The sequence below is a fragment of the Volvox carteri genome (assembly GCF_000143455.1).
Source record: "Volvox carteri f. nagariensis unplaced genomic scaffold VOLCAscaffold_29, whole genome shotgun sequence".
Classification (NCBI taxonomy): Eukaryota; Viridiplantae; Chlorophyta; class Chlorophyceae; order Chlamydomonadales; family Volvocaceae; genus Volvox; species Volvox carteri.
This window is the reverse complement of record NW_003307572.1, coordinates 1247077-1262174: the sequence shown is the minus strand read 5'-3', so window position 1 is coordinate 1262174 and position 15098 is coordinate 1247077. Positions and strand designations below refer to the sequence as shown.

Genomic DNA, 15098 nt, shown 5'->3' with positions numbered 1-15098 from the left:
GTGCCATACTCAGCCCCGAAGTACTGCTCCTCGTCGAGTGCCTCGGCATGCAAAAAGGAGCGGGCCTTGGGACAGTCGGGTGGTGTAGACATGAGAACCCTATCCAGGCGGTCCGTGTCCAGTTCGTAGCTCGCACTGGGACCCAATGTCCAGGAAGCCACATCCTCGAATGCCAGGGCATACCAGTGCACTAGGCTCGCCATGGCTGCCCGGACTTGTGCCACTCGTTCTGGACTCGGGTAGACCATGTGGCCTCGTCCAAGCAGGTAACCGTTGGCTCCTGGTTTATCAAACCAGGCAGCCTCGGTGTTCACTGCGCGCCGTGCCAACATCCTCTCAAGCTGCTGGTTGGTCGTGTGTTTGGCCCCGGTCGCGGGGTCTGCCTCGGTGAGTGACTCGGAGGCCCACATCAGGCACAGCCACTGCGCGTAGTGCTTCTCGGGTGCCTGTGAAACCATCCTTCCGCCTTGCGTCTTCATTTGCTGCATCATGCATTCCACCGGCAGGTCGGAGAACCCTGCCACGGACCCAAGCTGGCACTCCTGGTCATACAGCCGGCATACACAGGTATGCAGGTTGACCGTGAACATGTAGCCCGGCACCTCCAACTCCTCCAGCCTGGTCGTGTAAGCTCTGAGCTTGCATGCAGCCGCCTTGGCTGCCACCAGGAACTGCTCACGGGTCTCGTCAGGGGGCCACGGCCAGAAGTAGTGCATGACCGTGCTGCACAGGCTCCAACACAGGGCCCACAAGGCCTCGGGCAGCACGTCCCCCTTGAAGATGTAGCTGGAGAACGTCTCAACGAAGTGCAGCCAGTCCTCCATGCGGTAGCTCTTGCTGCATGGGTGGAGGGGGGCAGTGTGGCGAGCAACCGTGTAACTAGAAGAAGTACATTACATAGAGTAGCAAACTCTCTGACAGATGAAGGTGTTTTTTCAGGCAAGCCCCTGGTCGTATTTGCTTTCTCGGCTATTAGCGACCCCCGTGTGTGGCCGGCTGCCCAGTGCTGGCTGTGCTCACCGGTACTGCATGATGCATTTGTACCGCCGCCCGAAGTCCGAAGTCACGACCAGGAACTGGCCGCGGGCCGTGACCCGCTGGTGTGCTTCACGAGACATGACCAGCTTGGCATCTGGGTCTGCTGGCTTGATGTCTTTGAGTGACCTCAGCGTGTAGTCCACAAAGTCGCTGACCACTCCAAACAGCAGGGCATGGCCGGTGGAGACGGTGAAGAGGCACGACAGGTCGATGTACGGCAGGGCCGCAAAGGCAGTCAGGCCCTTGCACCCAGTCTGGAGCGCCGCCTCATCGAACTGCTTCTGCGTGATCTTGTGTGGAGTCCCAAGGTGGAGCATCCTGTACATCGCCTGCATGACACTGCCCGTGCTGACGAAATGCTGATGGGTCTTCTTGAGAGCCCGGGCGTCGACCTTCAGGCTCTTGCCTGCATTCCGCTTTACGAAGTGCTGGCTGACTGCTTGGGTGTAGCCACGGAAGCGCACGGTGGCCCCGCGCCCAACATTGGCCTCCATGTGTGCCTCGAATAGGCACCATGTGCAGCTGCCGACACGACTGTTCTGGTCTCGTAGCTGCTGGTGGACCGGTTCTGTCGGTGGGAACGGCTGGAATAAAAGCCTGCCGCGGTCCAGGTGTTGGACGGGCGTTGGAAGATGACCCTTGTGAAGACGACCAGTGGGTGAGTCACCAGCCGACAGGGTGGAAATCCAGCGGTGTAGGACTAGCACCAGCCTGGGAAGTGAGTGCCCGCAACGCTGGGGGCAGGGAGGCACTCCAGCTGCTACAGGAAGCCTGGCAGAGGTTGCAGCGGCTGGGGCAACAGGATGCGGTAGATCCGCGGGATGAACAGGAGTTTCTCGAAGAGGTCGTCTGTTTGCTCCCAGATCCTGAAGACTTCCAACCAGGAAGGATACGTCTACATGTTGCAGTGTGGTGAGTGTTCTTTCAGGCAGCTAATGAAGGCCGGCCCCTCACGGACAAACAGAAACGGTGGCTGGGATACCTGCAGGGCGGAATTCAGCTGGAGTGGGTGCCGTGCGACTACCCAGGGCAAGAACTAGCCCCCGAGCGGGGATGCAAGCTAGCTATAGTGCGGGAAATGCTGCGGGTCGCGGTGCCGGATTGCGACCTAGACTTTATCATGGCGGGTGACCGGCCGTGAGCCGTGCAGTTTCCTAACCATCGCAGCGCGACTCAGCACAGTGAGTTTGTTACAGCCGAATTGAGAAAGGCCCTTGACCGAGGGGTGATACGGAAATGGCCAGCAGACACGCCCCCCCCCCACGGTTATCAATGGCTTGCGGGTAGTGGAAAAAGACGGCAAGCTGCGCCTCTGTATTAATCCGATGTACATTAACTGTTTCTTGAAGTACCGGCCTGTGAAGTACGAACGACTGGCAGATGTACCTAGCTACCTCCTACCGGAAGATTGGCTGTACACCACGGACCACAAGAGCGGGTACTGGCAGCTATCACTCCACGAACGGGAGCACACATATCTGGCTATGCGGTGGCGGGGGCAGACACGTTTTTGGCCACACCTGCCGTTCAGCCTGGCGCCGGCCTGCCACTTGTACACAAGCATGAAGCTCGAGGTTTTCCAGCCTTTACGGCAGCTAGGGGTCCGCATGTCTTTCCTGATAGACGACCAGATGGGTGCCGCGGGGTCGAAGGCCGCGGCACAGTACGAGTGTGGGGCGGTGGTACGGCTGCTGGCAGCCCTAGGCTTCACCCTCAGCCTGTCCAAGTGCCAGCTGATCCCAAGAAGGCGAGTCTGTTTCTTGGGGATGGAGGTGGATGCGGAGGCGCAAGCATTCAGAGTACCAGACGACAAGCTAGCTAGATTCCGTACGCTGCTCACACAGCTCGAAGGCAAACGGCTAACAGCGCGGCAGGTGGCGCAGGCGGCCGGCAAAATCATCGCCATGACGCCCGCCGTCACCACGGCACCCCTGTATGCGTGGATGGTGTGGCGTGTAGCCCGGGGCGTGGTGTGGGACAAAGAGGTTTGGGACCCGGCGGAGGTGCTACACCAGGCAGGCTTGTTTATGGAGCTGCTGGGCAGGCGCAACGGGACAGCCACCTGGCGGAAAGGACCAGCCCTACGACTGACGATGGAACTAGTCGGGGACGCCTCAGACAGGGCCTTCACAGCCTTCTTACCTGGAGAATAACTGGGTGCCAACAGCCGCATGCTTGTGCCCTTCAAGCTCAGGAAACCCAGCGGCTGCAGCGGAATGACTTTAGCAGCACAGAAAGAGAACTGCGGGTGCTGCTGTACAGCTTGCACTGGTTGCGAGAGCAGGCACCGAACCTGTTGTACGGCCGGACAGTGCAATACCAGACGGACAGCCAACCGGCGGAATTCTGCATGGTTGGGATGAAAGGCAACACCGCTTGCCTGCCCATAGTGGCGGAGATCCATCGCCTCTGTGTGGATACAGACACAGACATTTCAGTGGTGTGGTACCCACGCAGCCGGGAACAGCAGCAGCAGGCAGACGCGCTCAGCAAATACGAAGATGGATCACAGTGGCGAAGTATAAGCACTGGATGGGGCTGCCCTTTTCGGGAGCCGCAGCCGTCATGTGGCCAACACATGCTAAGGTTTTCATTCCTTGTTTAGCATATAGTAAGGTAATGCAGTTTCGTTTATGTTGCTGGGCTTTGGAGGCAAACAGAGCATGAAGGGGCAAGTACCACGTCCCCAGGGGGCAGCGGTTTTGCCACTGTTGTGGTACTAATAGCCGAATTGAGGATGTGAACCCGGGTTCACATTCCAATAACAGGGGCCCCTGTTATTGGAATGCCCAGCCTATAATGATATTCGTGCTGAAGAAGGATTCGATCATCAACAGAGCATGTTTGAGGCCATGCAATGGGAACCCGCACGTCTGGCGAGGAAATTGGAACGTATGTGGGCTCACCGAAACTCAATTACCCCCTTTAGACGCTAGTCTGGGCTGATGTGCGGTGTTTTCCTTTCCTCCGTGGCTTTTAGGCATTGTAGTATTACCCTTGGGCCCTCCGCTCGTATGGGTAATCTTACAGGTATGGGGTCACACACCCCCAACCATGTAACACACACACACACATAACACGTCTTCGTCGCAATTAAGCCTGTGAAATTTTACGGGTGCTGTGCATTACGGCTTGGGGAATTACGGGTCAAGACCTTGTGATTACGGGTAATGTAAACTCTAGATGACTTCCAGCACGGGCAACCAAGAAAATGTCACCTATGTTCTTCCTTATAAAAGGAATGCTTTGGCAACTTAAAAATAAGCATGTTTACAAATTTTCTTGGCCGGTAATTACATGTGAAGACCACGTGATTACGGGTAAACATGAATTTACGGGTGAAAACCTTTCCCAGAGTGTGGATGACAGCCTGGAGGAGATGGACAAGTACAAGTCGGCAGGCGGCCACGTGTCCTACCTCAACAATCTGGCTGACAAGACGATTGGCTGCTATCTGGTGGGCGGCTCCAAAGACAAGCCGAGCACGCCATCAGTGCTTGGGGCGGGCTTGGTGCTCAGTGACATGGCAAGTATATATTATGGCAGATTGCTGTACACTCTGTGTTCTAACTTGCAACATATAATTTGGCCATTTCTGCAACTGATTACTCAGTTGGATCCGGTTTTACTAATTCTTTGGTGGTGCAGGCATCGGTTTCCATTGAGGACACCATTGAGATCCTGGTCATTGGCAAGATGAAGGGGCTGCACCACCGTGCAAAATTTACCCTGCCTGAGCCTACCAAGACACTCGCCATCAAGGACTACCCCTTGACCATGTTTGATAAAGTAAGGAACGACAGGACATTAATTAACCACCAGCAGTTCCTGTATCCTGACAAGCTTTCATTACTTCCTATATATGCAGGTAACCTGGCCTGTTCTGGGCATCCTGGCTATCGACAAGGGCAGACATGCTGTGCCCTGGGCGTGTGATACCCTGGGCGTCAATGCAAAGCAGATATCATCAGCCTTGAAGGGGAACAACATTAAGGGTTAGACGTAGTTGTGACTTCTGGGGCATGGAAACAAGTACAGAGGGATGGTCGGTATAATTGAGGGCCTGCTACATACTGCTAACTAGCATCATGATTAATGTTTGACCTATGTGTCGGGATGGAGTTGGCATGCATGCCTGCTCCTTCTGCACATGCGTATGCATGCTACAACATGTACATATCTCGAGCCATGGTATTGAATGGCTGTTGTGTGATGGGTGTTGTTGCTTGACCCACTAGGATGGATGGTTGCCCATTGCAAATGGCTGCAAAGCCTTGAATTCATGCTGCTGTAAGGCAGCCAGTTTGATTGGTGTAGTAGACCATACGTAATTGTTAAACCCTCTATGCATCATGGGCTTATGAAAGGCTGTGCTAAGTAGCCACTGTGTACACATGTGTTCATAACATGGTATGAATATCCTTATGGCTGTTATGCATTGTTCATCAAGTTCCTGTACATGTAGTACTACTAGTGCTGGTGTGTCGTACATATACATATATACATAGGTCATGAACTTAGCAGGCAGCATTGGTAACACATGTGTGTATACACTGATGCTTCCGGAGGTTCCAGGATTGCCACCAGTCAAGGTAAAACGTTTTACCGATGGTGGAAGGTAAGAGTGCCGCTATTTGATGAACAGTAACGGCCTGGGATAATGTTGACATGAGAGCTGACCAGGAATGGGCTCCAGCCGCCATTAAGTTTGCAGATGTACATGTCGTTGGATGACGGTGGTGGGAGCACTCCTGAGATGTACCCGAGTGATTCACTGAGAAGACGGCTAGGGTGACTGGATGAGGGTGCCCTGAAATACCTGGGTAGACAGAGTTTCACCTGGTAGCGACCACCGGTGTAGATATGCCCGCCTGTCCCACACATAATGTATAAGGGGTTGTGTTACAAATGTGGAAACGGTTGATACCCACAACTGAGATTTTATACATGTCATTCCAAATGTAACGATTGATTATATATCATGCTGTTCGTTAAATGATGTCATTCCATGCTACATGGCAATATAATTTTCCGATGACAATCTGGATGCACCTATTTATTAAAGAATCAATAATTTGGCCTAAGAATGTAAAAGAACACCCCTAAGAATGTAAGAGAATACAGAAGGCTGCTGGCCCTAAAGAATGCTAAAGAATGGTAAAATAGTGGTTTTATTTCATAAGAATGAGACTTAAGAATGGGTGCCATACTTAGCAAACCCTATGGTAAGAATGGTTAAAACCCGCCAAAGAGCAGCTAAGTATGCTTTAGGCAAAGAATCAATAAGTTGTCCTAAGAATGTATAAGAACACCCAAAGAACGAAAAGAATACATAAGACTGCTGACCCTAAAGAATGGTAAAGAATCGTAGAGAATGGTAAAGAGTGGTTTTATTTCTTAAGAATGAGACTTAAGAATGGGTGCCATACTTAGCAAACCTATGGTAAGAATGGTTAAAACCGGCCAGAGAGCAGCTAAGTATGCTTTAGAGAAAGAATCACTAAGTACGTATAAGAACACCCCAAAGAATGGAAGAGAATACATAAGACTGCTGGGACCTGAAGAATGCTAAAGAATTTGAAAGAACGGTTTTAAGATAAACGGAGGTCATACGAACGTTCTTAGAACGTTCTTAGAACGATGTAAGAACGTTCTACTGATTATTCGATTTTATCAGTTTGGCTGGGCTAAGAACGACTTAAGAACGTTCTTAACCCCTCTCCGCGTTCGTAGGGAGGGACATCCAAGGGACACCCAAGGGACACCCAAGAGACACTCAAGGGACACTCAAAGGACACTCAAGAGACACCCAAGAGACACCCATGGGACACTCAAGGGACACTCAAGAGACACCCAAGGGACACTCAAGAGACACCCATGGGACACTCAAGGGACATGGTGGGATACCATAAGGGATGAGCTTCCTCCCCTTTGGGGAGAACCTTCGGTGTCAAAGGGGTGGCACCAGAGGGTACCTTCCTGTACCACCTTGCCACCGGAGGATACCCTCCTGTACCACCTTGCCACCGGAGGATACCCTCCTGTACCACCTTGCCACCGGAGGATACCTCCTGTACCACCCTGCCACCGGAGGATACCCTCCTGTATCACCTTGCCACCGGAGGATACCCTCCTGTACCACCTTGCCACCGGAGGATACCCTCCTGTACCACCTTGCCACCGGAGGATACCCTCCTGTACCACCCTGCCACCGGAGGATACCCTCCTGTACCACCCTGCCACCGGAGGATACCCTCCTGTACCACCCTGCCACCGGAGGATACCCTCCTGTACCGCCTTGCCACCGGAGGATGCCCTCCTGTACCGCCTTGCCACCGGAGGATACCCTCCTGTACCGCCTTGCCACCGGAGGATACCCTCCTGTACCGCCTTGCCACCGGAGGGTATCCTCCTGTACCACCCTGCCACCAGAGGATACCCTCCTGTACCACCCTGCCACCGGAGGATACCCTCCTGTACCACCCTGCCACCGGAGGATACCCGCCTGTATCACCTTGCCACCGGAGGATACCTGCCTGTATCACCTTGCCACCGGAGGATACCCTCCTGTACCACCCTGCCACCGGAGGATACCCTCCTGTAACACCCTGCCACCGGAGGATACCTGTAGCAGCTGACCGCTGAAAAGGTCTCTCGAGTTGCTGGCGGTCGCGCTATGCGCGTATTTATAGCACCGTACTGTGTACCGGCTGCTACATTCCCCCCCCTTTGAAGGGAACCGTCCCGGGCCCTTAGAGCCTCGTATACCGCCAGCCTGTGCCTACCTTCGCCTACCCTCGGGCAGTGGGGTGGCCAAGCCCACGTCGCGTCATGCCGCCCTTCATGCGCCTAGCCTTCAGGTTTTTCAGGCACAGAGACAATCCAGTCGGTTCGGCTACTTTTATAGTTTTTGTGCGATATTCGCTCACTGAGTCGCCACACCCGAAATACCACTCGAACGTGATCGATGGGGGCTGAACCGACGACTTCAGGATCGTGAATTTTCACGAGGTCTCGATACCAAATGTAGCAGCTGACCGCTGAAAAGGTCTCTCGAGTTGCTGGCGGTCGCGCTATGCGCGTATTTATAGCACCGTACTGTGTACCGGCTGCTACAATACCCTCCTGTAACACTCTGCCACCAGAGGGTACCCTCCTGTACCACCCTGCCACCGGAGGATACCCTCCTGTACCACCCTGCCACCGGAGGGTACCCACCTGTACCACCTTGCCACCAGAGGTTACCCTCCTGTACCACCCTGCCACCGGAGGATACACCGACAGTATCCTAGCATGGCAGGAACGTAGTAGGGAATCTCCGGCAGGTAGGCCGAGATGTAAGCTACCCGGACGGGGTGCTACGGCCAGGCACTTAAGTATCACGACTACTTGGTGTTCAGAGTTCAAGACTCTGCCACCGCCGTCTCAGATTGTTTCGTACGGGTCTATGTATGCTAGTGCTTGTCGCTGGGTTGGACTTCTTCCTGCCTCAGTGAGGACTCTAAATTCCACGCTTCCGCAAAGCCAGTCGTCCGCCCAGGTGAGCGACTGCTACAGTAGCCCCAAACTCCTCTGGTGGGGGCTTGTAGAAAACACATGAGCCTTCCGGGCTCTCCATGGCAATCAAGGATGCTTCCATTTTGATTCAGCTAAACATGGCAGTGGCCTCGGGGCACCTCTTGTTTTTCATGCAGCTGCAGCAGCCAGGGATGGTGTTGGGCAGTGGGCTGCAGCAGGTATGTGGCCATGTCAGGCTGCACGCCAGTTTTTTGTACAGGGGCCAGGGCTGATAGCTGAGTTGCTGAACAGGTGTTGAGTTGTTTGTCGTACACGCACATGTGTTAGTGTACGGCACTTGGCGCAGCTTACAGTATACGCACGTTTTAGCATAGCTGGAGAACTAAGTTTTTTGTGAAAATAACTAGCATCTTGTGTCTTTTCTTGAAGCATAGCTTTAGAGATAGAATTTCGCACAATAAGTTCGTAGTCCTGGATTCGAAATCAGCATAGTGCACGTATTCGATGCATTGTAAATATAAGATATCTGCGGATACCCTCAGACATGGGCGCCTATCTGTAAAGTACAGGTGAGAAAGCAAAGGTCGGAACATGCATCTGAATGGCTTTTTCATCACGAGCCACACCTGTGGAGGCCAATGGTGACAGCAACGGCAAAGGGCAACCAGGCAACGGCAGCCCCCGGGCTGCTGAATGCTCAGTTGCCAAACTTGCGGCAGCACAGCGCCTGCACTGCCAGTACGGTCACCTCGGTTACCGCGTGCTGAAGCAGCTGATCAGCAAGCAGCTGGTGCAGGGACCACAGGTCACTCCAGCGGCACCACGCCAGGTGGTGGAGGCCGTCTACAAGGCCTGTGTCACTGTGAAGGCCACCGCAACCGCCCACCCCAGCCGCAGCAACCGGCCGCAGCACGCACTGGAGGTCGTACACTCTGACCTGTGCGGGCCCATGCCGACCATGGGCCGAGGGGGTGCACACTACTTGCTGACGCTGCTGGATGGTGCCACCGGTCTGTCCGCTGTCCACACGCTGGCCAGCAAGAGCCAATGGGTGAAGTGCTGCAGGACATGGTGACACAGCTGGAGGCCCCCCACCCAAACCATGCATGGATGCACACGCTGCACAGCGACAACGGCGGTGAGTACGTCACCAAGCAACTGGAGCAGTGGCTGCGCCAGCATGGCACCGTGCACACCCACTCGGCACTGTACACCCCGGAGCAGAGCGACTAAACCACACACTCTTCGTGTGCGGGCAATGCTGCATGATGCAGCACTCCCGATCAGCTACTGGCTGGAGGCTGCACTCTACACCAACCTCCTGCGAAATGTGGCCCCCTCTCAGGGCCGGGAGGCCACACCGTGGGCAGCTTATCACGGCATCCCCCCCGACATCAACCACTTCCACACCTTCGGCTGCCTGGCCTACATCCGCATCCCAGCCAGCCAGCAGGACAAACTCGGTCCTTGTGCAAAGGCGGGAACCTACTGCTGACAGGAGCACGGCATGGCCACCCACCGCGTCCTCGTCGAGGGCAAGGTGACCATGAGCAGTGACGTCACCTTCGATGACGACCGCCACGGCCCGGTTCACAACAGGCGGGCACCCCCTTCGGCACTAGCCCCGCCTGCCCCGGCGGCAGGGACACTATCGTCGGCTCTACACCGCCCGCCATGCTGCCGACCCCAGCAGCTACCCCGCCCCCAGTGACTTCAACAACACCCCTTCCATCGCAGCACCCGCAGTCAATGGCAGTCCCTGCACATGCCGCAGCCCCGGTCAGTGACGGCCTGCCACCCCGACAGCAACAGCAGCAGCGGCGGTGAAGAGTCGGGAAGTCCACCGCTGCTCGGTTGGTAGTGCTGACAGCACTAAGTCTAACATGCCCGACGGCAGTGGCGGTGGCGGAGGCAACAGCGTGGTGCACACTGCCAACGACATGCTGGTGACGGCGGACAACCTGCAACCTGCCCAGTTTAAATGGGGGGGACTAACGGCTCACCTCGACTGTAATCACAAATTTAGATGCTTAATTCTCCATACTGACATTCTCCTTACACTTCGTCAATTGCTTATACTTTATTGTTGCAACAACTAGCAATGTGTGGCCAATTTGCACCGTACGACCAATGCAAGAAAACAAACCGTTTCAATCATTGGAAAAGGCACACAGCCCACATGCTTGCTAATGCCAGCCAATAAAAACTTTCACCTAAAGCTTTCCAAGAACAAGGGGCATGAGAGAGGGGAAAGTGCGGGGAAGTGGGGCGGCAGCCCCACGACCCCGCACATCCCCCCCAAGACCACCTGGCCACCCACAGGCAATCATGATAGGGATGAGAGGGAGCCAAAGGAAACATTTAAAGCATGATACTAAACATATCTGATCTGGTCTGGGTTGACACTACTGCAATTAGCGGTTTAAGGTCCTGGGTTCGATTCCTGGAGTGACCCCTGAATTAGTCGGGAGCGCGACATTATGGCTAGCTGCTGAGATGTGGAGTTGAGGTCATAATTGATGGACCAGATTCGCACGCTGGATTGGGGGCGATTGCCGAACCCTCCGTCTCTTCGGGTGTTTGAGTGAATGGATGAGGAGGGGTCCCTGAAGGCTGGTTCGTTTGGCGAAGTACAGTGTGGTAGTGGTGGATGGTGCTATAAGGTGATACATGATCGTAGAACTGACAATGTGATAAAGCGGCCCAGAAGCCTCCCACTCTGTAACATTTCACAAACATTACACACCAACATATCGCTTACAACAAAATATACTAATTAACGTCAGGATTCTTCAAGAAGCAGCACCCCATGAAGGCGGATTTACTGGGTGCATGGCACATTTAAATGCGGTCTCATTGCACTCTGGGAACCAGGAACCTTCATTCACGATTCGATTCACATTCATTTCATCCCTTCATTTAATCCATTCATTTCAGGGCCAAGATTCATTTTGGAATGAAGACCACTTCATTACAAATGAAGGTAGCTCAGAATGAACGCCCCCTACGGTTTGAATGCCCCTTCAGTCCAAAACGAACGAGTCTCCATAAAACGAGCCCATGTCCATCATGTGATATGAAGGCTCCTTCAGTCCAAAACGAAGGAGTCTCCATAAAAAGAACCGTGTGCATCACGTGATCTGAAGGCCCCTTCAGTCCAAAATGAAGCAGTCTCCATGAAATGAAACATGTACATCACGTGATCTGAAGGCCCCTTTCAGCCCAAAATGAAGCCGGTTCCATAAAATGAAACATGTATACCACATGATATGAATGCCCCTTTCAGCCCAAAATTAAGCCTTTTCATAATATATACCCCTGTCCATCGCGTCATATGGACGCGCCTCCAATCCTAACCAGGAAGGCGTGTTCTTATCACGTGATGGGCAGTGTCTTGATACGGATTTGCTTATAAGCCAAGCCGTCTCAAGACCCTGTCCACCATGTGATACAAACGTGCCTTCAGCCCTAAGCAAAGCCATTTCTACAAAAGAAGACCATGCATATGCAGCTGTCCATCACATTACATATGCGTTCGTCCCAAAGTCAACGTGCATCCATTACCGCCGTCGTTTCTTGCCCCCCTTCCCCTTCGCCTTTATTTCCATGAAGGGGAGATCCGCTTCAGTCAAGACGGCATCAGGCAGAGAACGTCTGCACTTTGAGGCGGCCTTTGCTGCCATCATGGCTGTTGCAGTCTCCACCACCCACATCTGAGACCCAGGGCTGCAACATCCACTCTGGCCTGATGTCCTGCAGTGGTGGCTCCTGTAGTTGCATCAGCAGGGACACCCAGACCTGCTGAATGCCTGCTTCACCATGTCCAAGGGGTGCCTGAGTGCAGCCGCAGAGGGACATGTGTCAGTCAATTAGTTATAGACAAATAGGCTAAGTGGAGTAAATTTGCTATACTGAAGCACACAATTAACATGATGTCGCAAAACCATGCAATTCTTGATGACCACCCAACCAGCAAATTAGTAATCCTGACATGAAAACCAACACAAAAATGGACAGGAGCTCACTTTCCAATCCGGTGCTAGGTGATCTGGTCCAGTGCTGGACATCCATGACCCCGCTCGACCCCGCCGACCAAAACTACACGTGCCCAACTGAAGACATTCCCGGTGGTTGTGCAGCAGCTCTTGAGGCTGTTGCTGGCTGAAATCCATCCTGAGCTGTTGCAACACGGCTAAGGCGGGCACGTCTCTATGCACAGCAAATAGCTGTTCCAAGCCAACAGCGGCGTCCATGTCACCGACAAGGCTCTAAATGTCTTATCTGTTCTTATGTTTAATTAAGTTTATGTATGTTATACTTTGCGCAACTTTGTAATTTGACTTTAGTCGGGACAAGGTGCTGAATGCGCTGCGCTGCAGAAAGCAGGCGCCTTTTGGCTTGCACACAACTGCCTCTTCGCCAGACGCTTCCTCTTCCCGCGGCAGTTTCACGAGCCCAGTGTTGCAAGCTACGACGTAGGCTTTCGGTGCTTTCAGTTACTGCAAAGCAGCCACGCAATAGACTAGGCTGCATGCCGCGTGCGACTATGGCCATCGTTCCCACCTGCGCAACGTGCTGGCGCACCTCGTTTGCTTGCGCAAACTGCCGCTTCACCAAACGCTTCCTCTTCCCGCGGCCGTTTCAAGCGCCCAGTCTTGCAAGCTACGTTGTATGCTTTCATATCTTTTCATATCTTATTCGGCTCAGGCTAAGCAGCCAGCCAAAAGTCCGAGATGCATGCCGCTTGTGACTGCGGCCAACATGCCCTGATGAGCGGCCTTTCGCCGAAAAATTACATACACTTTTACAGGCGCATTTTGAGAATTGAACGCGCGCATCCGCACGATAAATTTCGCGCCTGGCTTTTGGGGCGTCATGTACGGACCTTCGCGAAGTACGACCGGACACATTTGTGCGAGAGGCTGCTTAAATAGGGGGGTCCTTGTGAAGCAGCTGCCCGCGTTTCTAAAGCACGTATGGTGTTGGATTGTAAGGTGCCCAAGTACGTTTGCGAGGAAGAGAATGTGGCCAGGCTGGAGAGGAAAGTGCAGTGGCATATTGGAATGTGAGATTAGCGTAAGCGAGTTACAGGGCGTTTTATTGCACGGGCGAATTTACGTGCAAATCTTTCACCGTAGCATCAGTCCTCAGTTCATTTCTTGGAACGAACATCAGCATAGGTGCAAGCCCTCTCGCTTGGAGGGATATGCAAACAAACACCCTGATAGGGGTAAACTCGCACGCTACCGAGCATTCAACCGAGCACATGCATGCTTAGTTGAATGGTGAGATGCGACCCCCCCTTCATTTCGCTGCACCTTTGCATTGCGTACGTTGCCCAACTGAAGACATTCCCGGTGGTTGTGCAGCAGCTCTTGAGGCTGTTGCTGGCTGAAATCCATCCTGAGCTGTTGCAACACGGCTAACGCGGGCACGTCCCTATGCACAGCAAATAGCTGTTCCAAGCCAACAGCGGCGTCCATGTCACCGACAAGGCTCTAAACGTCTTATCTGTTCTTATGTTTAATTAAGTTTATGTATGTTATACTTTGCGCAACTTTGTAATTTGACTTTACTCTGAACAAGGTGCTGCATACAACTGCCTCTTCGCCAGCGCTTCATCTTCCGCGGCAGTTTCACGAGCCCAGAGTTGCAAGCTACGACGTTGGCTTTCGGTGCTTTTGTTACTGCAAAGCAGCCACGCAATAGTCCGGCCTGCATTCCGCGTGCGGCTGTTTCTAACATGCCCACCTGCACAACGCGCTGGCGCACCTCGGCCTTTTCGCCAAAAAAATATATACACTTGTACACGCGCAATTTGTGAATCGCACGCGCGCACCCGCGCGGTGAAATTCGCTCCTGGCTTTTGGGGCGTGATGTACGGACCTTTTATTCGCGAAGTACGACCGGACACATTTGTGCGAGGGGCTGCTTAATGACAACTGCAGCGCTACTGTAAGAGATGTGATATCCTTGGACATCCTGCATGCAGCCAGCTTTAATGGCCAAAGCATTCAATGCTGTGTAAAGCACTACATCAACTAGCAGTGTACAGGACTGATTCCTACACGGAGTTCAAATTTCTTCCTCTCCTGCTCCCTCATGAACGATCATTGCCTACCTTCCTGGGTGGACTACCATAATGTGTACCGAGGCCTCCTTTTTTGGCAGTGCGCTACATTAGCCTATTTCGGGGTCCTTTTGTGATGGCAGCATCCACAGCATATCCAGCACCCGGCCACAAGGCCCGAAACCTCCTGCTTAGGAAATATGACCCAACCTAGGAAAGCCTAAGTATTCTCCCTCCAATTGCATAGGGCGTGCTTGACCTTCGCCTAATCCAGGGTCTTTATATGGAAACATCTATGGCAAATACAGCAGCTACGGGGTATGCCACCTCCATCGCTATAGGTAGTGCTCCAGCCCCGATTCGAACCTCAATCGCCAAAAAATCCTTGATTACATACTGCTATAAAATACACGCTTAGTATCTTCCCATGACACTTGATGAGAATATATAAACACCTATGAACCTACTGCCG

At 53.3% G+C, this 15098-nt stretch overlaps 3 protein-coding genes across 3 annotated transcripts; 2 read left to right on the top strand and 1 right to left on the bottom strand.

Annotated features, from left to right (window-relative positions):
• Positions 1 to 4249: 4249 nt before the first annotated feature.
• VOLCADRAFT_93097 (uncharacterized protein) lies at positions 4250 to 5038 on the top strand (the record flags this gene model as incomplete). The annotated part of the gene is made up of 3 exons (XM_002952420.1): positions 4250 to 4495; positions 4687 to 4827; positions 4907 to 5038. The coding sequence occupies 3 exons, from the start codon at positions 4250 to 4252 to the stop codon at positions 5036 to 5038; spliced, it is 519 nt and encodes a 172-aa protein (XP_002952466.1).
• A 2015-nt stretch (positions 5039 to 7053) lies between these two features.
• On the top strand, positions 7054 to 7683 carry VOLCADRAFT_62392 (uncharacterized protein; the record flags this gene model as incomplete). Its single annotated transcript, XM_002952419.1, has 1 exon — positions 7054 to 7683. A coding segment is annotated over one exon (630 nt), but the record flags the coding sequence as incomplete, so codon positions are not given.
• A 3616-nt stretch (positions 7684 to 11299) lies between these two features.
• VOLCADRAFT_105512 (uncharacterized protein) lies at positions 11300 to 14697 on the bottom strand (the record flags this gene model as incomplete). The annotated part of the gene is made up of 4 exons (XM_002952341.1): positions 11300 to 12390; positions 13442 to 13589; positions 14443 to 14538; positions 14678 to 14697. The coding sequence occupies 4 exons, from the start codon at positions 14695 to 14697 to the stop codon at positions 12196 to 12198; spliced, it is 459 nt and encodes a 152-aa protein (XP_002952387.1). The 3' UTR covers positions 11300 to 12195.
• Between the last annotated feature and the right edge of the window lie 401 nt (positions 14698 to 15098).